A 27,443-nucleotide genomic window follows, 5' to 3' on the forward strand; every position below is an offset into this window, starting at 1 on the left:
TATATATAAACTGATTTAATTGAGAATTGGTAATTCATTGACAATCCACACCAACTTAGCTCTATGTGAAAATTATGTTTAATCACAAGGCAAGTTTATTTAACACATTTCAGCAACAAGGCAGTTCAAAGTGCTTTACAAAGTGATAAAACAAACAAACAAACAAACAAACAAACAAAAAAAATATATATACACATTTCAAGGGCAAAATAAAGAGAAGTTGAAAATTATGTGACCAGATCAAAGGCAACTCTAATCAGGAGGGTTTAGAGTTGATTTAAAGTAGCACAGTGTTCCAGCAGTTTTGCGGTTTACTTGAAGTTTGTTCCAGATTTGAGGAGCAAATACACTGATTGCAGAACCAGAAGACCTGAGTGGTTTGGAAGGTCAGTACGACAACAGCACATCTTTAATGTATTGCGGTGCCAAGCCGTTCAGTTAATTTATACACTAGCAGTATTTTAAACTCTGCTCTCCGAGTCAGTGGAAGGACGTGTTCTGGGTCTTTCTGGGCAGACCTGTGAAGACGCTCTCGAAGTAATCAATGCGACTAGAGAAACACTCTCCGCTGCTGCATCTTTATTTTCCCTTTACTGGCTTTTTTTTTTATTGAGCGCCGGCGTTGCAATGTAAACGGATGCTTACGCCGCTCTAGCGCTGGTGAATGTTGGAACAAACACCTACTTGGCATGAATGTTAAAAAGAGTCGCAGATTAATTCTGCTGGGAACGACGGCGAATGATTCTCTTGAGGCTGAAACCTTACGCTGATCACTGGGACGTGTGCAGCTTCCCTCAAATAAAATAACGCTYTATAAACCGAGTTTCCACCCCCATTTTCCATTTTTTGTGTCGTTTTGACTTTGGGTTGTATGAACTTTGCACTCAGCTCCTCTCTTACAGCCGGTGACAAATCAATGCCTGTAGATAAGTGCAGATGGATGTCTTCTTTAAGAGGCTCTGGGTCGCTGTCGGTTCAGCAGTGTGAGAGTGTTACACATCCACCGAGAAAGAATGTTGTTTTTTTTTTAGTCCGAGTTCAGAATCCAAATTAGCCCGGGTCTCTGTCATTAACGCGCATTTGGCGACGGTCAATCTGCGGCCGGCATCAACATTACTTAAGATTATTACAGAGTGAAAAGACCAGAGCTGCCTCTATCAAAAGGTCAGCTCTCCACAAAACGCGCAGAGACTGACATTAGAGGTTTCTTCTTCGTTTTATTTCAAAGGACTACAATGGGTTATTTTCTGCACACGTTTGGAGTGCGTTTGGAATTGTTGAAATTGTTAAAACTCGCATCGATCTGCTGGGTTTTCAGCAGGAAAACCAACCTTGAGCCCAAACAGCAGACAGACGACTGCTTGTGCAGCCGCAATTACCGATGAAATGAGGCTGTATGTATCCGTGTTTGTCTTGTGTGTATCTGTAGATTACCTGTAAGAAGTGACTCTACTGATGTAAATGAGAGCTAAAAAGGCAGAATGTGGTGAGCTAAGTGGACTAAGAGGGAAAAACGCAAGTCTTTTTTTTTTTGTTGCTAGATTAGGATTGATACAATCAGGATCCAATTGGGGATTTGTTGGAAAGTCTCAGTCATCAAATCAACGCCATTTCTACGCTTGGTTTTTAGGTCAGATGAAAGAACCGTTTTTTTACATGAGCTAGTGACGGCTTATGGAGGCCAACACAAAATCAACAAGACTCTGACCATATTTAAAACTCCAGAATCAGTTTCTTTTAGATGGTTTTTAAACAAGGGACACATGTCCTACCAACAGCTAAATAATTTGTGTTGTCTAATTTAAGACGAGACAAAAAGACAAAGATCTAAACACTGAGAAAAGTTGGAGAAGCATCAGCGTCTCTTATGCTTCTCATGTTTCTTTTGATGCCGCAGCGTTTGTGCTGATCAATACGTTAACACAGATCTGAGCTTAAAACTGACAATTTCAGCAAAATCCATTTATGTTATTTCGAGACTCGTGTCCCGATTGCCGCCCGTCTTTTACTATTGCCAGGTGGTGGTGATAAACAGAGATGCTGGTTCCGATCGGCTCGGAGACCGGCTGATAGGAAATATGAGGGGTTCATTAAAAAAAACTTAAAAACAGGGTTTATAAACACGAATTTCTCCTGTGGGTGCTAATAAAGACAGAAAGACAGACAAACTGAAGGAAAGAGACAGAAAAAAGAAAGAGAAAAAGAAAGAAAGAAAGAAAGAAAGAAAGAAAGAAAGAAAGAAAAAAAGAAAGAAAGACAAAGAAAGACATTTGGTCTATCCATCTATCTACTGTATAAGGATACAACATCTGTTTCCATGGACACTGAGGTAAATAATATGATTTCTGTGGCTAAATCATATTATACGATCTTCTCCAAATCCTCTGAATAACTTTGGATGTGAAACCCATCGGTTCCCTTGTTTAGAACCAACTCAGAACCAGCTGTAGGACGGGTTCTGGTTAAGCCCTGGATCTCTTTGGAGGGAAAAAAGCCAATTTCTGAGACATTAGCAAGTTTTAATAAACTCATGTCTTTGCTCCTGCTGACGGAGTGTAGCACACAAAGCAGTTTGCTGAAGTGCTGGGCTAACAGATAGCATGTTTCCTCTCTGTTTTGATAGGACTTGTTGATCACTCTGAGTGTAAGACATTTCCATGTAGTTCCACTTAATCCCATGTGAACAAAACTTGCAGAGTTCTCTSCACAGAGTCATCTTCAGCTATCTGAGGTCTATCTGTACACAGGAAGTGACATCASAACCAGGGAGATGCTGCAGCCTTTCATTATAAATCATGAAAACCCCTGAAATATTTTGGGGGAAAAAAATTACAATGCGTTCTGTCGACGGCATACCACAAGCGTCCTAACAGCCGGTTTTGCGGATTGCGCACACGACAGTAGACCTGGTTAGAAACCGACCGACTCAAACGTGGCTGCAGCAGAGACGGATCTCAACACCTGCACGGGCTTTTCTTTTAAAGCAAACCAAAGTATTTGTCTGCAGTAAAGGCCGTTGATATGGCAACTGCCTACGGAGGCACACACCACTTTTGTTGATGGCTGGGTCAACAACCTTGGCGCCCTAATAATGGAAGTAGTTAGGTTTTCTCTGTATTTGTTCCTCAGGTTGTGCAATGAATTAACCTTTAGTTCCGTTCAATGCCAAACAGCTTCTGTAGGTCTGCTTAGCGCAGATAAATTATATAGACTGGATAAAAAAAACTAATTCAAGATATTCAATTACCYAARTAAAAAGGAAAAACAGCAGTTCATCATGAGTACCGTCAATGTCATTCAGTTGTGACTGGGTTGTTTTGTTTTCAGTAGCAGTTTAATCTTAAAGGAATTTAAATTCACTTGAACAGAGAAATGAGGTCCAATAAAACATGACGTTAACAGTTTATTGATGTTTGCGACTTTTTTATTTTGGTTTGATTTTCCTTTTTCTACACCAAACGACTGAGTCTGTCACAGTAACAAATTTTGTCGGACGATAAATTCTCAAAGAAGTCACAGCGATAAACGATAATGTTGTTTTGAGAGCATTTTAAAGGGATGTAGTGRTGAGGTTGATAATAATGAAAGAACACATTCTCGAAAGTTTAAAACTTTAAATTCTAATGAACATTTAACACTGGAAGACATTTTAAATGTCCAATATAAATGTACAAAACAACAGAAACAAAAAATAAAATGAATTAGGAAATATCTAGAAACAAAATTGATCTTCAAAAAACGTGCAGTCTGAAAACTTATCAGCTTTTGGRAGAAAGAGAGAGAAAAGAGAAAAAGAATAAATTATGCAAAAGGAGTTTGTTTTAATTTATCATGCGATTAATTGATTTATTGCTTATTGCGACAGGTCTAACAATAATTTTGGGACGTTGACAAAAACTCCTAGTGATTTAGTCAAACCCATCATTTTTAATATCTAAGCCACCTTTATTTTAGAAGATATTCCTTTATTTCTCMTCACAGTCTCGACAAACATCTACACAGCTGTTCTCTGTAAACAGAAGAAGAGGGAAAGCAGACTTTTAGAGGATTTTGTCGTGATTCTTTGTTTTTCCCCCAGACTCCTGCCACTCGGAAACTTATCGAGCTCCTCCTGCCTCTGAACTACAATAAGACCTTCATCGGATGAATGCAGACGAGGAAATGTCYGCAGCCTAACCCTAAGTTCTAACCCYAAGTTCTCAGAAAGATCAATAGAAGAGTGATGRCAAAAGTGCTTCCTTTCTGCACACCTGGAAAAAAAATAACCTGTAAAGAGCAACGTGTGGCATTGCTTAGGTTTTTGCAGATTACACTTCAAGCGAACGTGATGCCGCGTCACCGCAGTAGCGAGTACTCACGAAGGATTTGTTCATGGCCCGCTTGACGTCGTCCGAGCCGTCCGAGTAGATCTGCTGGAAGAGCTTGTTGAGCGCCGCGTCTCCCTCCAGCTTCTCGTTCTTCTCCTCCTCGCTTATGTCCATCACCATCTTGTCCCACTTATGGGTGTAGTGGGAAGACGTCGGGTACTCATCTGAAGGGGTAACAAGAAAAAGAAGAAGAGAAGAACTTGAAATGCTAGTTTACTGAAGATGAAAAATGTTAAGGTGGGAAAAATCTGAGAAGGTAGGAGACAGAAAGAGCAGAAYGGTTCAACTTTTTCACGCTTGGTTGTGAGTGGAAACCTCAGTGTGTTTTAGTGGGTTTTCATGAGGCAGACCAACAATAAGTAGGCCTTCATTATGAAGAGGAAGCAAAATAATGCTTTGCTTTCATCGTAAAAATCTGAAAAGTGTCGCGTTTATGTTGCATTCAGTCTCTGAATATAATCAAATGTGTTTTATAAGCTATGACTCTACCACTTCATTTCTCTTTACATTTCAAATCACACAAAAATATGCTTTTGTATTTGTAACTGCAGTGTTAGTTTTCCACCAATCAGCACCTTTCATCTAGAGCCGAAAGTATAATTCTTTTTTAATCTGATCGTGGCGTCTTCTTTGAAATGTTTGCCAGTGAACATGTTTTTTTTTTATTTCATAGGTATGAAGAAATATCTATGCAACTTTTCAAATTAAATAACCATGTTGTTTGTTAAAATAAATCATAAAGACTTAAACTGTGAAATGCAGAGGAATTATGATCAGCATAAACTTTAGCTGACATGTCGCAAAAACCTTAGAAATTTGTGTTTCCAATATCTTTAGTCTATTTCTTTAATTAAAAGTTAGACAGTCATGTGTGAGAAATGATCTGAGTGAAACATGACGCTTCACTCCATTTTTACCAATTTTTCTAGCCGGGGTCTGTTTTGATAATATGAAAATGAAAAATAGTTTTGTTTTTTTTTGTTTTGGTTTTTTAAGAGAAATGTCAAACGAGATCATCTTGAAGGTGCACATGTTTAGGTTATTTAATTTCCCCTTGGAATCAATAAAAACTTTTTGAAATTACATTTTTATTTCAATTACCCACCCTGGGCTCGGCCCTCCATATGCCCACCCGATTACGCCGTGCCTGCTTGTGGCAAACTTTATGACATTTGAAATGTTTCTTTTTATCCCCCCAGAATATGTTTCTTCTTGCCTTTCTTCCATAAAGCCCAGGTTTGGTAACTTCCCTGTTGATGTAACAAGTAGATTCTAATTTGAAACAGAAGCATCACTTTCCTTCTTCTTCTCAATTACGCATTATTTTGTTGGTCCATCACCTAAAAACTCAACAAATTACATTGAGGCTTGTAGTTCTGTGATAAAGTTCAAATGGTATGCAACCATTTGAACCAAAATGGCAATCTTTACTGGAGTTCACCATTAATGGTTATATTAGAACACGCCCAGCAAGGCTGAACGAATAAACTCATTTGGCAAACAATCACCCCAAGATTTGATTTCTGTTTTCTCTGGATGTAAAAACATCCACTTATAATCCCAGCAAGAGATGGAGAGGCAGAACAGGACGCGTAATCCAGACGCAGATTTACATAAATGCAGCAGCAGACAGATTCAGGGCAAGTGTGGACACGTTTCATAAAAAATTCCCAAATATCATGTTCGAACGCATCACGAGTTAAAAGCGGGCCCTGGTTAAAAAAAAAGAAAAATCTGGGCCGTGGAAAAATAGTTACGCTGCCCACTTAACGACGACTTTGCCTTCCCCGCCGACACAACTACGTGCGTATTTAATCCCGTCCATAGCAGGAAAGCGTGGGCTGAAATACCGAGTCGCGCCGCTACCTTCCCTTTCCCTTGCCGTCACGCTAATGAAAGACTCTAGCAGGGCCCGACTGCCCACTCTCATTTTAGTGAAGAACAGACAAACAGGAGCTTATATTGATCTTCGCACAGAGACAGAAAGAAACAAGAAGAAGTGGTTCAGGAGGAAGATAGTGAGACGGACTGACGGCAGTGGAGACAGGAGACCAGATACAGATAGATTAGAGGAGTAAAAAAAAGAGAAGGAAAAAAACAGAGCGTAAACACCGAAGCTGAGGACTGACTCGGATTGAAGTGTTTGATGTTGGACTCCTGTCCTTCTCCCTCCAGCTTCTCCCATCTGATGGCGTCCATCTTCTTCATCTTGATTTCCACCTAACAGAAAACAGAAAGAGAGAGAGAGAAACACACAACGTTTGACCAAAAGTGGATGAAAATAAGCACAACACATCGGATCATTACTGAGGCCTGAAAGAGCTGCTTGTTTCGGGGGAGCCGCGGAACGACTTAGCCTGTGAATGAGTGAAAGGAAAGAAAGAAAGAAAGAAAGAGAGTGAGTTGGAGAGAGAGATCGGGGGTATGCGGGGGCATAGCTCAATCTCCAACCTCACTGACAGACACACCGCGCTAACGAGACGCCTGTCAGCCAGAGGGCCGGTGTGAGAGACGGGGCACGGGGGAGAGAGAGAGGGGTCGGGGTGGGGGGAAGAGGCGGCGGATCCTAATTCCACACAGCAGCATTTGATCCGAATCGTTACACACGGAGAACATAGTAGAGGAGGAAAACAATGCAGCAAAGAAAAGGACACGGACACTGAGTTGCACTGACATGGCAGGAGAGGGAGAGAGAGAGGGAGAGAGAGAGAGAGAGAGAGAGAGACCCCTCTCCCCTCCTATTAATGCCGTGTGCGTTTTGACACACGAAAGACAGATCCGGTGATGTCGATGCAATTAAGGAACATTTCTGCTCTGCTGGGCGACATGATGATTCATTTATGAGGGTGGAGGCAGATGATGCTGGGGGGGCCGAGGAGGGAACCGGGCGGTGCGATCGCTGTTAGAGGTGATGAGCTAGCGTGCGCGAGGTGGCTGTACGCCGATAGACTGCTTTGGTACGCGTCATCACTTTCTGCTCCACACAGGGGCTAAAAACGGAACATCAACCGAGACGGACCCCCGGATCCGCTCAAGTAATCACTTTACAGGGAATATGGTTTGTGAAATTGTTAAATGGGATATTTGATTTAAAAGGATTAATGCAAATAGGACCTCATATTTAGCTTAAAAACAAAAACAGTGATATAGACATGGAAAATCGTTCAGAGTAACATTTTTAGCTTCAAGTTTCTCAATTAATGCCTCGACTTCTTCACAAGTCATATATATCCTGGTTTCCCTGGTAACATCGGAGGGCTTGACTGGTACATAAAATGACTGCTGTCATCCCACACGACTCTAATGCATCGAAATATTGTTCATAACTCTGGCAAACACACTGAGCCTTGGAACGACTTGGTTGGAAACCTTTGAGCTCAGCAATAAGTATTTTTAGCAGCGGGCCCAGCTAGCGGCACAGCCGCGTCAAAATCTCCAAATCAACATCAGCCGCTTTTTTTTTTTTAACCAATAAATGACAGATCCACAACTTTAATTGCTGATGTGGGGGAAAAAAACTTGAGGGCAGGGCAGTGGAGGCCTGTAAGTTTAGGCATTAAATATGCATTCATGTAGCGTTTAGGCTACAGAGCTAAATCTGGTTTTTAATGAGGTGTTATTTCATTATCAATCATTTAATGAGGAGCAAGAGGTTGCTACTTCTGGAGAGACTAATTTAGAACTAAAAAATTAAACATTGAGCTTCAACTTTGATATATATTCAGATTAAAATTTGAATAGCCGAGGTTGCCGTCTCATTCACTGGTTGCGTTTCAGAACTACTCGTCACAGTAGATCAGTTCCTGCGGGATGTTGCCATGCTTTTTTGTTTTTTTTTATTGATTGTTGTGGCCTAAAACTACTTATGTTTACAACACCTTTTTCAAAACGTTGCAGTCAAAGTTGCAAATAACCTTCCTAATATTAACTCTTGTAGTGCAAATAACCATTTCAAGTGCCTTCTTGAAATACTCATTTAATTAAAACGCAATCATGTCCTGAGTTGCCAAAGTTGGTCATTCAACTTAACTGTGTTCAAATCTACAGAGCGATATGGAAGACACTGTTAATACGTAAACACAAACTACAAAGCAAAGGCAAAGATAAAAATATACTATTAAAATAAATATACATTTCTTTGACTAGTTGATTTTATTCGCTGAAGTTGTTACCATGCAGACTGGTAAAGAGGCAGTGGTTATGGGTGAGTTAAAAAAAATGTAAAAATGATCAAAGAGACTCTATAACCCTTCATTGCCATCACTGTTACTGGTGTATGTTATAAACACACAAACGATGTTTAGCCTGGTGGGGGTGTAGGTACAGCCTGGTGGTCTGCCAGGCTTATTATACACTGGGGGGAACCCTGTAATGTCTATGCTTTTATCTTAAAAGTTTAGTTTTCAAGAAACAATGCGAGACAGGAAGTTGCATCAGAATGGGGCTAAGGAGATTGGTCGAAATTCAGCCGAGCTGCAGTGATTGGTCACTGACTGCACAGACTGAACTTTGATTAATTTCCCCATTAAAAAGCATTGCTGTGATTTATTTTTTTAACTGCTTGAATTAAACATTGCTGTTTCTACAATGAAAAGAAAAAGAATCAAAACCAATAAAACAAGTTGTAATCAATCCAAAGAGTAATCTGACAGGAGCCATCTCTGTTGAAAGCAGTATGTGTTTGAGAAGCTAACTCAAGCTAATCTTGGGGTTTTGAAGCAGCTTCACACGGGAAATCAAACATTCATTAAAGCTTTCGACAGACGCAGCATCCGCCTGAGACGGCACTTTGGTTCCCATCTCATCTTACGTTGTTTTAAGAACTTTAGAACGGAGGAAAAAAATCCGGATTTCATTCCTCACATACGAACGTGGTGTAATAGATATTTCAAGCAGTGCTCAAAATTCTCGCACTTGCAACAACATAGATTTTTTTTTGTCGTTTAAAAAAAAAAATGTGTTTTTCACATTGAAACAACCAACTGGTGCCGTTTCTCTTCCCTAAATATTTAGGATGCTTTAAGTTGGGCAGGAGTCAAGCCGCGACTCCGGCTGCGTGGAGGCGTGTGCGCCGCCATGCATGCTCCTGGGCCATACAACATTAATCTCCTGCCACATCCAAGTTTCCTGCTTTTCAAGGGACGTGGCAGGCCGAGCAGCGTGCACGTGTGTAACTCTCTGTGTGTGTGTGACAGGCGAGGCGACAGTCCTTAAAGGGATGTGACAGCACAGCCACAATCGGGGGGCCACCACCCACAGGACCCCAGGGGCTGGACTATGCAACGCAACACACACACACACACACCCACAGAGATACAGGCTATTTACAGAAGGGACCCGTGTCACTTGTCACATGCGTTTATAAGCATCTTCCCCACCGAGTTTCTAACATAACTCTTCATCCAACATCTTTAACCTCTTTTTTCCCCCCCAGATGTTGGAAGATTTCAAACAATCTCCCTGGAAAAAAACACGAAAAAAAAAAAACACATCAACATTCTTAGACACTGACAGGCGTGTAAATTAAAGCGGGGAGACGGCACTTTAGTTATTTGCAGGAAAGAGATGATTTCGGAGTAGAACGAGTGTGTGCACGTGCGTTTTTATATCCGTGTGTGTGTGTGAGTGCATCAGCCGTCTGTTCTGATCAAACACACTGGTGTGTAATTGGCTCCCCGTTGTCGCGGTGACCCCTGTGGTTGGGATGTTTGTTGTGATGGGAGGACGGGAGGAGGTCACACTGATGATAATGTGCCACAGACGACACCGTCACACACACGCGCACACACACACACACACACACACACACACAAAAAGAAAATACTTTAAATAGCACAAGTGTGTTGAAAGATTACAGCTCTTCTTCTGCATTCATTCATGCGTGTGTATGCGTGTGAGTGTGTGTGTGTGTGCGTCCGCGTGTGTGTGTGTTGTGTACTCTGAAGCCCAGCTTAGCTTCCCCCTGCTAAATTGTCTTTAAAGACAGCGAGGAGATGAAGCGTAAACACAGTGCAGGGCAGCCTGTTACAGTCAGACACTGGTTGAGACTCAACAGCTCTGAGGGCGATGCTTTCTATTTTTTTCTTCTTCTTCTTTTATTTATTTATTTTTTAAAGGGCTCATTAGGGATGCATGCCAATCTAGGGAAACTCGACTTGCGGATGCCGTTGTTCATTTCAGTGTTTTTGTCCTCCCCCCACTCCCCAGCTGCTTCGCACGGGGCACCAAAAATGTTGAATGAGACACACATGAAGAAAGCTTCGCGGTTAGTCGGGGTCTATGGCGCTCCACCTATATGAGGTGAAGGTTGAGGAGTGTGAATGCTGCAATTACCTGCAAGTGATATTCTATGTGTTTGGGTGAGTGTGAGGGGGGAAGGTGCGCCTGAGGAGCCCACTGGACCTGTGAACAAACAGTCCAGGGAGAGAAGAAATAAAAAAATAAAAAAATAAAAAAACGGTTTCGAAGCAGAGTCTGTAGGTGTTTAAATAAGCCAGAAACATAAGGAGTGACCGGAGCTGTGCTGCCATGACTGTGGGCGTGCAGGGAATTGACAAAATATAGAAAGACGGGCGAGGGAGCAAACTAAATAGAAGGAGTCTAAGTCCATCCTCAGCTGCAGCCTCTCTAAGACTGAGCCCTTGTTTAAGCTGCAACCCACGTGCACCTCTGGTATGCAGTGTCTGCTGTTGCCATGGAAAAGTGAGGAAATGAGTGAAAAAGAAGTGATTTTTTATTTTTTTGAGATGGGCCAGCTTCTGTGCAGGTCAGCCACAGCCGATAGAGAGCACCACGGTATATAGACGTCGGGTTACGCAACGCTCTGCTTCAAATTTCTTTACAGCTTCTACTTTTTTTAAAAAATGTATTATTATTTGCTACGTCCTCACATTCAGTATGTGCTTTTGAGTTCGAAGGGCCGCCTCGCCCTTTCGCTCCTCCGGTGGGGTTGCTGTCAGACTGAACTATCAGAAATGCTTTCAGCCTGTATGTTAGGACTAGAACTGCACCGCAGATACAGCGGCGTAGCGTTCACTTCAACCAAGTTCACAATGTCCAACTATCAAAGTGTATAACTCGATCAAACATCTATAGGAGAAGTGAGATTTTACAAGCTGTCAATATGAAATAATATATCTTCATGGGAAGTATAGGGTAGTCATGGTGATGAATACCGGCACTCCTGGGTGGTAAAGAGTTGGAGTTTTTATCTGCGTTCCTGCTTTTTGGTATTTTGTGCATTTCTGAATCAAGAACAAGATTTTGACACCGGTTAAAAAAAAACAATGCACAGGTTTTGAAAATAATAAAAGTATGACACAGAAATAGAAATAGCTTTCTGCTGTAAACATAAAAATTTAGAAAAGTACAACCAGGATTCAGGAAGGGATTTATTTCCCCCCCCCCAAAGACAGATTGGAAGAAATAAAAAAATACATATAAAAATATTAATATTGCTGTCTAGACACATAAGAGGGTGCAGCCGTTGATGTATGAGAGGACTGAGCTGACGAGCAGCCAAAACCCTAAATGATTGGCTCGGTGTCAAATGTGGTTGTTTTGCTAATTATTGACTTGATCAGATTATGCATTTTGTTTAAAGTAAAAAAAAAGTAACAATTGTACATAACTGACTTAATCATATTTAACAGCATCTCCTTATGATGACCTAAGATACGTGTTGAGGAATGAGTTCAATCCGCCTCTCTGTTGTATCACTAGCAATTAAGTTCCAAGGACCCAGACTTCATTCAGACATTCCTTTTTCTCTGAACACCAGCAGATTTTAAATTTTTGTTCACAACCTGATTATTTCCTGAAAAATGCATATTGAGCCGCATAACTCTGAGCTATTCAGCCGTCCTATAAAGGCTCCAAAGCTCAAGAGGTGACGGTATGATTCCTACATCTAGCAGACGACTTAATTTACTCTAATTTCTCATAACAGATATAAAATTCTACTGACAAAGATGGAAATGTGCTCTGACCTGAATCCAGAGTCAGATCAATGGACTGATTGCAACAGAACCAAGTTGTAGGACTTGCATCATCCCTGGGTTTTGACTTGTAGGGTAAAAAAACCCAACAGATTTTCAGTAATAATTCTTCTGTTAGTTAGGGCATGCTTTCTTTTACATCTCGTGTGGTGCATCTAGAGCTGAGGAAGCACAACACAAATTATAGACAATTCTTATTTATAATTCTGTGAGAAAGAAAGGAGAATCTCCTTTCTGCTTTCGGACTCTGCTCCTCACAGAGCGCTTTAAACCATCATCCATCCAATGGTCTGCTCTACACTAAATATATATTTTTTGACAGATACGTTGGCACAAAATAGTGCAGTTGGTGTGAGAGAGGTACAGACCTGACCCGACCTCCGTCGCAGCCGAGCAAAACAAACCAACTGCGAACACATGGAAAACAGAGCCCATTTATCGGCCATGTTTGTTTTCTTTTTCCCTCCGTTCTTCTTCTTAAGACTTTCTTCGTTTTTGCTGGCAGAAGTAAAACAAATAATTTGGTGCTCTAACGCCACCAACTGGTGTGTAAACTGTCCTCGTAAGAATTTGTGCAAGAGTTGGTTGAATTCAGTCGGCTTCAAACGGTTTGACATTTCATACGGTTCTGCCGTATCGTCCGGAGAGGAATCAGTCGACCGTGGTGTGACATTTTTGCGAGTGAGTGATTCCCTTACCATGTTCTGCATCATGTTCTTCTACTACTACTCTCCAATATCCATTATTTGTTGTCATTTTGACTGCTAACTTCATGTTTTATCCTCTCCATAGAAGGTGCCCCTGGTCTGATGTTCTGTTTGACTTCCTGGATTAGGGAACAACTAATCGTTCTGCCTCTTCTCCTTTTAACCGTTTCACTTTCCATGAACTTGAAAAATAACTGATAATCGGTTCATCCGTTTCTTTCTGTGTATCCGCTCTGTCCTCTCAAACCCCCCGCCCCCTGTTGGCCACTTGCACTGAGCCCGGTTCTGGTTCTGCTGAGGTTTTTCCTCTCCACTGTCGCTACATGCATGTTCAGTATGTAAAGTCGATGACAACTCAAGCGAAAGCATAATGTTACAATGCGCTGATTGATAACTAGGATCAACTGGAATGTATGTGTGACTTAAGTAAAGTGATGATTTTTTTGTTGTTGTTGTGAATTGGTGCTACATAAATAAACTAAATAGAATTTTTTGTAATCACACAAAAATCTGCTGAAACCATGAACTTTTTTAACACTGTTGAAACTTGAAATGATGTATCCTCGGCTTTAGATACTCGGGTGTTTTCGCCTCTTCAAACATGAGATGAGAAAATAGAATCTGAGGCAATAAGAGAAATAATAAAAATAAAAAACAATGTACATTTGTTTCGACTGACTCAGCAAAAGGTTTTTCTATTTCTTAAACCACAACTTTCAGATACCTTTCAACTCTCCTTGATCTTTTTTTTATTTGTAGAGTCATCCTCTGAACTATTACAACCTATTACTACTACTGCGTGTGGTAATAGGTGTATTACCACACGCCTATTACCTGGCGTGTGGTAATAGGACTGGAGGGAAAGTGTGTGGAACGGAAAATAAAGGAAGAAAAAAAAAAAGAAACTTTCGAAGCCTTGGAGAAGTAAAGATCAAGATTGCTGCAACGGGAAATCTGATACCTTTGCAGCAAACTGCATAGAAATCCGCTGAAAGATTTTCCCTCGGCATGGTGCATCCAAGTGTAATTCTCAATCCTCGGCTGGATTCGTGGATTTCRATGAACACATGACCACATCAAGTGAAGCTCTCTCTCTAATGAGGAGAAGTTTTAGAAAGCACTAAACGAACAGCGATTGATTTCCCCCTGATGTTTGCAGACGCGTCGTGCCGTCCGGCGTGTGACTGCCTGGCGGCGTTACGCCGGGGGGGAGGAATCTGTTCGCTGGGAAGTGATTTGATGTTTACAGGTCAGCGGTGTGGCCTGCGGGGGTTCACAGAGTCTTAGTCACCCATTCCCGTCTGCTGGGTAGCACCGCTCCAATCGAGCACGAGACGAGTTAGATGCAGACCTGGCGTGTTTAACCACAYAAAGCGTCGCATTAGTGCAAGCCGCCCCGCATCTTAAAGGCTCGCTCCGTATCGGAAGCTAGTTCTCCCATTTTCTCTCCCCTCCACCGCCACAGTTTCTGTGAGAAACTGACTTGACGAATAACAACAGTAAAAAAAACTAATATATATAGACTTGAACATATCTCTGACATCTCCGAGTCCATTTTATGGACAAATTAGGACAGGGGTTTTCTGTCTTATTGCATCAGTAATGAGTTGCTGCAAATTCACTGTGAAGCAAAAAAGGCTTCAAAGGCTTGTGATCTGCAAAACAAAACGCCTCTACGGCTGATGCTCATGCTGCTCGGATGGAGAACGACGCTAAAGTCGATAAGTCACACAAAGCTTCAACGTCACTGCTTTGACAATTATATTTAAAAAAAGAAAAAAGAAAATCACACACACACGACTTGATTTACCCGTTTTCTCATCATAATCAACCATTTCAAAGGAAGATCTGATGCACTCACTTTCCTTTATGTAGGTGGTTTGTGTATCTCAGACAAATCCCTTTTTCATTTCTCATAAAGGTCGTCTGTCTTAATATAGTCCGTAACATTATGCTTTCGCGAGAAATTAGCTTTTTCCTCTCCTCCGTATGACTTGGTGTGGGATTTCAGTTTGATAATTGTGTCAAAATGAGTAGAATATTCTCGTGAACTTTTAGCTGAAGTTTCCCAGTAGTTTCACAGTGGTGCTGTAAAAAAACATACATATATATATATATATATATATATATATATATATATATACACAGACACATTTGGCTCCTTCAAGATCCTGCTTTTAGCTCTTTCTTCTTTTAATAAGATCTTTCACGGCATCAACAGTTTAAAGAGCTTTTGTAAAAATTTAGCTTACAAATGAGGAGTTTGTTAAGAACCAATTACCTCCCAAAGTCAATATTAGCTGCGCCGTTATTGGCAGCAGCAGCTGATATTGAGCGTTTACAAAAACTGGCAAAGAATCTTTAGTCTTTCCAGAGAAGCTGTGGTTCACTCTCCTGTGCGGAATTGCTCTAATTCACTCGTATTGGAAGGTTGCTAACTCTGTTTGCTTAAGGTTATTTCTTCAATATAATGGAATGAGACACATCTTCCCAAATGTTTCACTTTAGTTTAATGACTCCAAATAATGTTTTCCTAAAAGTCTGGAAGAGTCTTCAAGGTATTTTTGGGGGTAAATGTGAGAGAAGTCTTTGTTTCGTCTTAAGTCAGAAGTAGTTTTCTCCTTTTAACTCTCCCACTGAGGCCATTTTTAGGGTGTTTTCACTCCTGATAGTCCGGAAGACTGTTTGTTTAGGGGTCAAAGTTGCAACATTTGTTACATTTTCAGCTGATGCGGTTCTCTTTCATGCTGCACTCCGTCAAACGATCCAAACCCTTTGAAAACCTGCTTACCTCCTCACCTGTGGTGGCGCTGCACCAAGAACCACTGAAAGAAACGACACGAAAACTTTCAGAACACGACCGCAACTTCCTTCTTCGCGAAATGTAAACATAAAAATGGTGTAGAGTCAGATTTTAGTGGTTGTAGGACTTCCTTAATTGTCTTTGGCAAAAAGACTACGATCCTTTTTTCCTGCTAGCAATAGGCTCGCGTGTTTGTTTTGGTTGTATTTACCCAGAATGCACCATGTTATTGTCCACTTCACACTTTTGGAGCAGTCTCCGGTTCGCTTCCTTTCATACTGCATTCAAACTGCACCAGAGACACTTAGGTTTGTTCACTTTTTTTGTCCACACCAAAGTTCAGTTACACATCAACACCTCCCCCCAAAAAACAGGACGTAACAGGCAAACAAAGTTCGATTACAGCAGACGAAACAGGGCAACCAACGGAACCAAAACAAACGCGAGCAGGAGAAATAGCCTGTAGTCCACTACTATCCACAAATAAAAGATCCCACAACCGTTAAAGTTTCAGTCAGTTTCTTCTTCAGAGGTTTTGGTGTCGTTTCCTTCAGTGGTTCTTGGTGCAGCGCCACCACAGGTGAGAAGGTGAGCAGGTTATTCAAAAGGTTTGGCTTGTTTGACAGTGTGAAAGCAAACCGAACCATCTGAAAAATTAGCAAATTTTTTTGCTAAAATTCAACTTTGGTCTCGAATCAAACCAAGTCTACTGGATTACCATGCATGAAAACACCCAAAGAAGCAAATCTGTATGTGGGAGGGGAATGTCTTTTAAAAAAAACACACACACACACAGTTGAGGAAGATTCTGTAGTAGAGAGTAGAGCTCCATGTTGCTGGGTTGGGCAGATCAATGCCTTGGTAGAGGGGGGGGATCCAACATTCACAGCCTTGATGATTAAAGAAAAAAAGCTGGATAAAATCTGCTTCTTGATCTGTGGGGCTAAAACCTGCCAGTGGTATAAATCCTGAATCAGCACATTCATTAGCCCACATCTGTAATACACACCAATTAGCACACAGTTAAAGAAAAAAAAAAAAGTAGCCATCCTCCTCATTAGGTCAGTAATCACCTTAAAGAGAGCAGAGGAACTTTCAGCGGGTAAATTATACTAGTGTGTGTGTGTTTGTGTGTGTAAGGGTGTGAGGGAGGATGGATTTGCACCTTCACTGATGTCTGCACAGGAGCAGAACTGTATACAGTGAGAGTGGATTTCCCCGTTTCCACTCTAGCTTCAGAAAGCTTCAGCAGCATTAAGGAATTAAAGGTAGGGAAAGCCTACTTTATTCTGCTTTAATTTATTGAAGAGATTAAGAAGCTGATCTCAGCGCAGCAGCACCAGTAATTATCAGCCCTGGTCCCAGTAAGCAGCTTAAACTCAAATCAGCATGCTCTTTTCCCGCTTTAGCGTTGTTTTACCCGACAAAGGAATTAAACATGTCACAGAAAAATAAAACACAATGAAAGGTCACAGGAAAAAGAAATGAAAGATCCGATTAATTGGAGAAATTCCTCACTTTTGTGTGAATCGGTGCAAGCGTAGTTTTTTTTGGAACTTTTATTTGCTTCTCTAAATACCGCCGATGCGACGTCACCGTTCTGATCCAGCAACGCGTCATATTTGCACTTTGCTCGGTCAGAAGCCTTTTCATCATGTCGTGTATAAATGTCGCCTGGCTGTGGTCACTCTGACCCAGAAAAAAATAAAATAAATAACAAAAGTGGGCTGTTATTTTCCTCTTTGTTCTCCGGCACACTACAAAACCTCCATGTGTCTTTGGGTTGGCAGGTGACAGTTTGGCACAACAGGGGTCGTGTGCACTTTAAGAAATAAAAGGAAAACAAACAAAAAAAAAGACATTCTCACATCAAATTTACAAAAAAAATCTTCAAGGCCTTTCCAAAAGTGTTGAACTTTTTCACCTTTGTCATGTTACAGCCTCATTCTGTGATGCATTTGATTGAGGCTGCATGTGACAGGACAACACGTAGCTGGTAGAAGTAACGCCTCACTCACTGTAATCTGATTACATATTTCAGGTAACAAGTACAGTAAGGGATGACAATTCCAACAAACAAAAATGAATTAGATGCGAGCAGACTGTGTTACGAAACCGTGATTTTTGTATAAGAGTTTCTCGTGGCAGGTGTGTTTAGCTACCCTGGAAGTGCTACCTTGGTGGAGAGGATCTTGAAGGTGCTCTGCTGCGGTACGATCGGGTGCAGGAGGTCGAAGTGGAGGTCACAATCCTCGCCGGACACCATCTGTATCTGTGCAGAAAGCTGCAGAAAAGAAAAACAGATTTTAGATATTATATCTGGAAGAATTCATCAGCAACCAACTAGTTAACTCTAAAAGTGCGGGTGAAGAGATGCTGCAACAACAAGAGAGTTACTATTAAATGAGACCAGGGCTGCAACTAACCACTATTTTAATGATCAGTTAATTCGACATAATCGATTAACTGGATTAAACAAAAAAACAAAAAAAACTAACAGTCTACAGATTTTTCCATTTAACCACTTCAGCAGTTTTACATATTATTAAAACACATTGAAAGATGCAAATTAACAAGAAAGTAAATAAAAACGTAAATATCTTATTGACACGGCATTCCTTTACTGAATTTGAACTAGGTGAAGCCAACACTGCCAAATTTTCTTGTACAGTTTTGGCTTAATTATTGCTTCGAATATGTTGTTTTTTTTTTTTTTTTTTTAGCAAATTGCCTTTTTTGATTCTGTATACTCCAGGTGTCGATTAATCTATTTCTAAATCAGTTGACAATTATTTCAATAATCAACTCATCACAATTAATCACAGTTAATTCAATTAATCACGATTAATCGATGCAGCCCTAAATGAAATAAATAAATATTCCCCCGTGATGAAACTGTTGGAGAAACATTGTGATTTGATTTGACTGCAGCTCTCAGAGAACGTGTAAAACAACAAAGACGGCGGGAGCGAAGGCGTCAGTGAGGCTGTGAGAATTTTCATGTGATGTGGCTGCTGTGATCGTCTGGAGACCTCGTCCTGTCCCCTTCAGCTACACTCTGATGACCAGCGAGGGGGCGGAGGGGGTGATGGGGGCCGGCCTGTCATTCACCAACACTGTGGCTGCGCTGCCTGTTCAAAGGGACACGACTTTGTTGCTAAACGCTTAGAAAAGCGAGCCGCTTTGTTATAGACTCTGCATTAATATCACGATAAGTCAATATGTGCCCCCAAGTCTCAGGTCCACAACTAATGTTTTCCTAAAAGTCCCTACTTCCTATCTGGAACCAATGAACAGAAGAACTTCAATGGAAATAAGAGCTTGGAAAGTGAGATAAAAGTTGCTTTTGGGCAATTCCAGAAAAAAAAAAAAAATAGAAATCACAGCTTTAATATTCATTTCTAGCTGAATTTCCGTGCCGTCTGTAGGTACACAGCCGCCGTGCGCTCGGTCGCGCGGGGAAAATAAGTGGAACCACCTCCTTTCATCTTTAATTTCTTTTGTATATACTGACCTAGTAAAAAATATATGAACTTATCTTTACTCGGCGCCACAAAGGGAGCTTAACGAGTGAGGGGGGAAGTTAACTCTCTCTTTTGAAACGGGGTAAACTCGGTTTGTTATTCTATTAGGAAAGACAAAGCCACTCCCTGGGGTGCCCTGCAGTTACCCCTCAGAGAGACGGCTGGAAAGACTGAAACGAAAAGAGAAAAAGTCAAAGAAAGGAGCGCTTGTCCCTGAAGGGCTCCGCAGCTGATCCGAGATCAGTTATGCTTCCCATCTACAGACAATTAGGAGGGTTGGAGAAGCTAGGGAGGGTAAATTGTTCTTAGATCTGTACTTTGGGGGCAATGTTAACAAGGCACCACTGGAGGCATGTTTGGGTCTGTGGGGAGGAGTGTGTGTGTGTACGTGGGTGTCTGCATCTGTGTGTGTGTGTGTATGTGAGACCCATCTAATGGGCCCCCTTGAGGAAACACTCCAGAAGATAACCTGTCTTTGTTCCGCACACGCAGAGAGAAAGGCAGACTTTTCCGGCCTCCGCGCCGGTGAGCTTCCGTACCTCTCTTTCTGAGAAGCTGACACAGACGCCGTCCTTGGGAACGTTCTTGGCCATCACCGTGACGATGACTTGTGAGTCTGTTTGGTACCAGTCGTGCCTGGAAGAGACAGACAACACCAAGACTAGTACCGGTACAAATAAAAATAAAAATAAAATAAAATAAAATAAAAACCTGAAATAAATTCAGTGTTTATGGCAGAAGTTTCATCTTACGCTGATAAATGTCAAAAAATCCAATCTTTCATTTGAGTGCATTGATTCAGTGAACATGCTTTATGGAATTATGGAGTTCAACAAAACCACAAGTGGCAGAATAAATGCAAGAAAAGCATTGTTTATTTATATTTTACTTTGAACCTTTGGTGCATAATCCAATCTTCCGGTTTCCATGGGTTTAAATGTGACTCAGAAGCCCAATTTTAAGCCTCTGGCTGCTACTGAACTGCAAAAACACAAAAGCTTAGTACACTCGAAATAAGGCAAAACTAACTTACAAGTAACTTTTTAGCAAAATATTGGAGCTCATTTTAAGTAAATATTTCCTTAGTATTGATAAGAAGTACTGAATCCAATAGCAGATTATTTCACTTACACAAGACATTTTTCCCATGTTAAAAGTTAAATGATCTGTCAGTTGAACTAGAGGTGCACCGATCTGATAATAATATCTGTATCGCTCCCAGTATTGAAGAATCTAGATTAGGTATCGGTTACAATGTGACCCTTTCATAAAGGCAGAAAGTTTGTTGCAGTTTATTTTTTGCATGCTTGACCAAAGTGGTCAAAGTATTGTTTTCATCAACTTCAGTTTCTTTATTATTTACACCGGCTGAACAAATTAAAGTTGTGTTGTTTTGACACGTTTGACCAAGATTGTGAAGCTTTTGGTGTATTTAAGTTTGCTAGTGCAAAGTTATCAGATTAATTTATAATTCGGTACATTTATTTGTCCACGTTTTAAAAAAAAAAAAAGAAATGTTTTAAGTCAATTCAGCACCGTTTGTTATCTGCCGATACTAAACCACAGATATCGGAAGACAAAAAGAAGTGTCTCGGTGCCTTCTTAAGTGGAGCTAGTACCTTTTCCATCAATTTCAAGGAATTGTTGAATTAAATCAAGTTTCTGTATCTTGCTGAAAAGTTCCTTGTTAGTTTTGTCTCATTTCAAGTGCACTAAAATATTTGCTCTGGAAACAAGATGAAAAATACTTGGTGAGATTTTGTGTCTTTGCAGCAGAGCCTGTAGGAGGACTAATATTTATGTCAACGCCAGACACAGTGAGCAGGATGGTAAATTAGATTAAACAGAGACTCCAAAGCTCACTGTTGGAAAACAGCAGCAAAGAAGTGGCAACGTTGGATATCACTAAGTCGACATAGCAACCATCACACACCATCTAAATACCAATTGGATGTTTGGCAGGCAACTTTTTCAACACATGTTCCAAGTGGAACAAACTGAAGACATGGAAAAGCAACCTTTAGCCTCCACTAAGTAAGGCGGGGCTAGTTGATTAATCATGACGTCTCTGAAATCCCAGGAAATCTCAAATAAATACCTGGTTGACTCTGACCACCAGGATGCTGAAAAATGGCTGACATTGTGTCAAATCAAGACGGTAATGACTTAAATGACACAAAATCAACAATCGTTCATCGACATCGCTGTAAATCCTAAAGAAAACCTGTTAAGTGAGCTGCAAACAAATGGCTCACTTCTTGATGAACATTTTTTGTGAGCTGCCCTGATGAAAACTAGACAGACGGCAAGTAAAGATTTATGGAGAATGACCAAAATGACTCATATTTCCTTAAACAAACAAACAAACAAAGAGAGCAGAACATCGAAAGCTGATGAAATCCAGTCTGTTCTTGTGGCAGTCGGTGGGAATTTGTGAAACAAAGACAGATGTGACCTGTGCCTAAAAAGCACGAGTTCAGGATTTCTAGTTTCAGAACTAAATCCAAAGAAAGCCATTTCAAATAAAAGTTTATCCATATCTGCATGTTGCAAATTAAAACTTAAATTCAGCTCCATAATAAGAAAATGTTTACATCGAGCTAAAAAGAGAAACATTTCCCCCCTGGAAATGTAAGAGAGAGCCCAATAAATTAATTCATCAGAGATATCAAATAGTAGTCGACTAAATTTGCATTAAATTATGTTAAGATCTCAGAACTAGTAGAAATTAGTCGTCCAAAACTTTGACTAAAACAAAAATGACTGAATTGATAAGAATTTAGTAAAAAAAAATAAAAAATAAAAATCTGCTGTCAAAAGGAAAACTGGTCAAATTTCTGTCCTGCTGGCACAAGAGCGTTGCGCATCGTACCACCAGCAGGGGTGCCAATAATCCTGCCACCAGTGGTTTTGCTACGAGCTGTTATTTTATAAAAAATGTACTCAGACGTTGGATTTTTCTCAAACTTTCAGCTACGCTTCTGCAATAAAAGAGGGTAGCAAGCAACGGTGCCAACACATTCACACATCTCTACAAGGGACTAATTTGATTCTCATCATTCCGTCTTTGTCATTTTAATATTCAACACCATATTACAAGACGTTCCACATGCCTACGTCTTTGTGACACGATAAGTATGTAATGGAGAGCAGAGGGTTTGCACAATGGGGAGATAAACAGCAAAAACGCATCAAAAGAGGCCGAGGTAAGGTATACTGACAGCGCACTTACTTCACAGGTGGAGCAGCTGATGTCTGCCCCAAGTCGGGAGGATAATTAGAGAGGAAGAAAGACAAAAACACAATCATGAAACAATAAAGACAAGTGAGGATAAAGAAAAACACACAAAAAAGAACAACAAGCTTCTTTCTTTTACTCCTTCTTCAAAGCCAAAACAGTCCATCTGATGCTGAGAGCAACACTGCCCCCAAGTGGCTCCACAGAGAAACTCACCATGGCATCGCTGCCGTTTTGTGTCTGAGCTGTGGAGAGGAGAGAGAAAAAACAACAATATAAACAACTAAATCCTCTTTTAGTGTTTTAATACGACAAAGCCTCTAAAAACATATTTAAATACTCGGCTCCGACACCGTGGGTGAGTGGCGGCAAACAGAGGCGCCTCCACCCTCACCCATCCTCTCCACCAGTTTTGTTTACTGGTCCATCTACGCCCATTAAAAGTCCCGTGAGCCAAAGCGAGGTCGCACACGCCGTTTACACAGCGTGCCGTCATGCATTATTCACCGGCTTCACCGGGTAGCACACGCGTGCGTGCGGAGAGAGCGGGATGAGATGATAGGCGGTGCGGTAATGTCGCCTTAATGAGGTCGAGCTTGAAATGGGAGGCAAAGCGGGGCCTGTGGGGGAGCTTTTAGAAGGGAGGCAGAACTTGTGTGAACTCTGACACTCTCTGTGCCACATGTGACAGAATAACCGCGTGCCATATGTGTTAGCTTGTGGTAAACATGCCGTCGCTTGGAGAAACACCTGCTTACGGTGTGTGCGTGAGTAGCTGCGGCTCTGCTTGCCTTTCTCTCTCTCTGTGTGCGCGGGTTTGTGTAAAGGGTTTGCGTCTCACCGGAGGCTTTCGAACATCAGTAGCGTGAACTCTGATAAATCACGGTGCTCTCGGGAGGTGCGGGGGGAGTGTACATGTGCATGCGGGTGTGAAGAGTGTTTGTCAAAACCCGTGCTCCTGTTTACTGGAGATAATCCGGAGGGCCGCAGCATCGACGGCAGCCCCGACGAGGCATGAAGCTTTCATTGGACAAAGTGGCGCTGCCTCCAACATGGGGGGGGAGCACACGGAGCGGATCCCCTGCATATGTGCGCGCTCGTTTGTTTGATCAGATAAGCTGATCCACTCTCCGACTGCACAGTTTAGTTTCGTGTTCGACAGCAGCGGCGAACACAACATGCGGCCTAATTTACAGGGAGTAAACCTCGGCAGAATCCTGCTTACAAACACCCGATGTGGCGGGGCATTTTACATTTCATCGCTGCCAAGTGCATTTAAAGTGGACACTAATAAAATGTCAGATGTAAGCACAATGTAAATTTTACTGATAAGTGAGAGCTACTTACTCCCCATCATCTCCTCGCATCGTTTTATCCAGACTTCAAATGATTTGTCAGAATCTGCAAACAAAACAAAACAAAACAAAAAAAACTGAGTTTTAAATGTTTTCCCTCCTTATACATTTCTTAGTAGGAGTGCATCGATTGCAGTTTTCTGCCCAATCGCCGAATACCAATTTTTAAGAAAAATCGACAATCTGTGATTCTGATTTTGGCCGATACAGATTTTTCTTTTGTCTTAAATTTAGCTAAATATGATAAAAAAAGTCGCTAAGTTGGCAAAAGTGGGGTGACTACTGTTAACTGCAAATGTGCAGAAATGACCCGGTGGGCCGGTCTGTCGGTCAAATATCAGCCAAAGAGGACAGAGGCTGAATTTTAAGCCTTTGCTTAGGTAAACAAGATCAATGGCTAAAAATACAAAGATACTATACGATATATACTATACTTTGAGGGAAACTTTGAAGCTCCATTTTATATATTCATAAATCACAAAATCTAGATCTGGCCGCTCCATAAATTGCTGACTTCTATGCTTTTCTAATTCTAAGGTGAACCTAAAATTTGCAACAGGACACAAAAGACACAAAGGCAAGACAGTAGCACGAGTACTTTTGGTAGTAATGTGACTTATATTATCCCAACATCCAGAGACTATTGACCACCTTGGTCCACCTTTTATCACCCCATATAACGCAGGCTCAGTCATTAAGTTTCCCCTCTGTCAGTGTTAGAGATGTGGGTGTTTTCCAGTCTAAAGCACCTCCAGTATCCTCAGTCTGGACCACAATTTGTAACATTTGTTACATTTTCAGCTGGTACAATTCTCTCTCACACTGATTGTGTCAACAGAATCAAATCCTTAGTAAAACCCTCTAACTTGTGGCGGCGCTGCACCAAGAACTAGTAAAGAAGCAGTTTTTACACATCAGAGTTTGATTGCGCATTCACACCTCAACAAACTTTATTTTCTAGGTTAAGTGGACTAAACAAGGCTGGTGTGAATGCACCCTTAGTGCTCAGAGGTGTGTTATGGAGTACAGGTACTTAATATAATCACTTTTCTCTCTTTACTTATCTTTTGAAGAAAGTCAGAATCAATGTGTTTGTCTCTTTTTGTGATATTAGAGATTCTACAGCTCATTGCAACTTTGGTTGTGCTTCCTTCCTTCCCAATGCTGCTGGGTCTCCTGCTGTCTGCACCCTGGTAAGACCCTGACCGTCTCGCTCCATCCGTCGTCTCGCTCCATCTGTCTCATTAGCAAGTTTTATAAATTATGAAAGCTGTTTTTTTTTTTTTTCTCCTCCATTTTCATTTTGAAAGAGACAACAGTTCTTGTTTCGGACACAAACTCCGAAAGCAACGTAACAATAATGCAGCTTTTAAAAAGCGAGAAGATTCGTCCAGTGAACATCTACTGTTATTTTCACATGGCGAACCCACTGAACGCTGGTCTCAGTGTGGTCCGACTTTCACAGGGAAACATTCAGGGGAAGCAGATGAACATGACTGAAATCAAACAGGCGTAAAGTAAATGTGAAGCATCTAAACACACGATGAAGAAGAAAGAGTTCACATTAACTGCAATTATGAGTTATATAAAGACACTTTAAGAGAAAGCTTGAATCTAAGCAACGATGTGTGGGCAGCTCATTAAAGTGACTCTCATATGTAAACTTCAATGTGCAGCTCATCAGATTTAAATGTAGTCTTTATGAACTAGTAATATGTAAACACTGAGACATCAAAAAGAGTTATTTTATGTCAAAGTTAGGATCCAACTTTAGAAATCGTTTTATTTCTGTGTGATCTACTTCTTTTTAACCATAAGCCTCAACTCTAATCTTTTTCATTAAAATAGTAAAAAAACAAAAGCATTTTGGACAAGTTTTACAATATCTGTTTCAATTAAATTTGGAATATAAAACAATGCAGTTGAATAATAAAAAAAGCTTTAAAACTAAGACTACATTTCATTCTTCCTCATAGCCTTTTAGTTAGCAAAACCAAATACAAAGAGTTAGAACGTTGTCAGAATTAATGGCATCAAAGCTATTGCTGCACTAAGTCGTTATGAAATATGAAACACATCATCTCCAACTTGCAAACCTTTAGTAAGTTCCACTAAGCTTATCAATTATATAAGCCAACTCTGGAGAAAACTGAGGAAATCAGGCTGCTGAGGTTTCTGGTGAAGAACAGAAAACCAGACTGTGAGCAATATCTCTCATAATCTTTGAAAATGAATGTGTTTCATCTGGGGATGCATCAGTATGAACATTTGAGCCAATATTAATATTGTTGTTATGGAAGATAATTATCTTAACATGCTTATCTTAGCCAATGATAATAACTATTTATCTTTCATTCATGTAGTGTTGGTGAATACTGTTACCTAAAAAGCTAGTCTTACCTTAAAGCACCAACCATAAACATTAGATCCACTAATGCTAAAGCAGTATACCAACATGGAATTTAGTGGAAGCTAATGCTAAAGCACTATATCAACATATTATTTGGGGAAGCTAAACAACAACATGGTTTTTAGTGGAAGCTAATGCTAAACGCTGTACCAACATGGTATATAGAGGAAGCTAATGCTACAGCGCTCTACCTACAGAGCATTTAGTAGAAGGTAATGCTAAAGTATTAACCATGTTGATACCCACCATGTGGCAATGACAACATGTATTACCTTGACTATATATATCATCACAAGGTAATACATAATCCATTACCCTGAGGTAATGCATATTGTCATTGCCACATGGTGGGTAACAGGGTAAATGTGCTACTGGTCATCTGAGCAGTTGTGCTTCAGGAAGTGATTCTTTGGAACAGAACGTTCCCTCATGGTTTCAGGTTTGTTGCCAACTCTGTTACCGATTTAGCTTTATTGACCGCTGTAGGGCTTCGGTCAGAATGCACGCAGAACATCGGTAGATTTTTGCAATGCATTGTGGATTCAAAATAAAAGTTGTTTGCCACACTGCATAAAAATAAGAGCATGAACATAAACATCTAACTACTTGGAGAATTTTAAAACCAAAACTTCAACACAGATGTCAAGCTTTTTTCAACTGGAAGTGGACAAAACAACCAAGTTAATTAGCGCTTTAGAATAGATCTGGAAAAATTCAGACAGGGGAAGCTAAGTGCGCTAAATGTTTTCAAAGTTAGCTATAGAGTTAAAAGAAAAATTAGCTCAGCTTCTGGGTCATATCAGATTTTTTCCCCTGCTATTCATTAAATGAATCAAACCAACTCAAACTATTTTCAGATTACAAATGGATAAACCAGCTGAGCACTGAGGCAATTTTTCTTTTTAACTTAACATCAAAAAACTTGGGGACATATGCTTTGATTAATAAAGGAGGAGTCTGCAAAACATCTCAGATGTTCAAGTCAGATGAAAAGAGACAACCTTTCACAGACCTTCACAATAAGAGCCTCAAGCATAAACAT

The 27,443-nt window shown here is 40.7% G+C and overlaps 1 protein-coding gene across 2 annotated transcripts in view; it reads right to left on the reverse strand.

Moving 5' to 3' along the window:
• sugt1 (SGT1 homolog, MIS12 kinetochore complex assembly cochaperone) overlaps nt 1-27,443 on the reverse strand; it is a 32,093-nt gene that overhangs the window by 1,065 nt on the left and 3,585 nt on the right. For both annotated transcript variants that reach the window (XM_008433086.2, XM_008433085.2), the window contains exons 6-12: nt 23,984-24,037; nt 22,853-22,881; nt 22,631-22,653; nt 19,938-20,034; nt 18,051-18,158; nt 6,497-6,587; nt 4,359-4,531 (exon numbers count right to left, since the gene is read on the reverse strand). In XM_008433086.2, the coding sequence (XP_008431308.1) occupies nt 4,359-4,531; nt 6,497-6,587; nt 18,051-18,158; nt 19,938-20,034; nt 22,631-22,653; nt 22,853-22,881; nt 23,984-24,037 (575 nt within the window). The remainder of the gene's footprint in view (nt 1-4,358; nt 4,532-6,496; nt 6,588-18,050; nt 18,159-19,937; nt 20,035-22,630; nt 22,654-22,852; nt 22,882-23,983; nt 24,038-27,443) is intronic.

Source organism: Poecilia reticulata, linkage group LG17 (genome assembly GCF_000633615.1).
Source record: "Poecilia reticulata strain Guanapo linkage group LG17, Guppy_female_1.0+MT, whole genome shotgun sequence".
Taxonomy (NCBI): domain Eukaryota; kingdom Metazoa; phylum Chordata; class Actinopteri; order Cyprinodontiformes; family Poeciliidae; genus Poecilia; species Poecilia reticulata.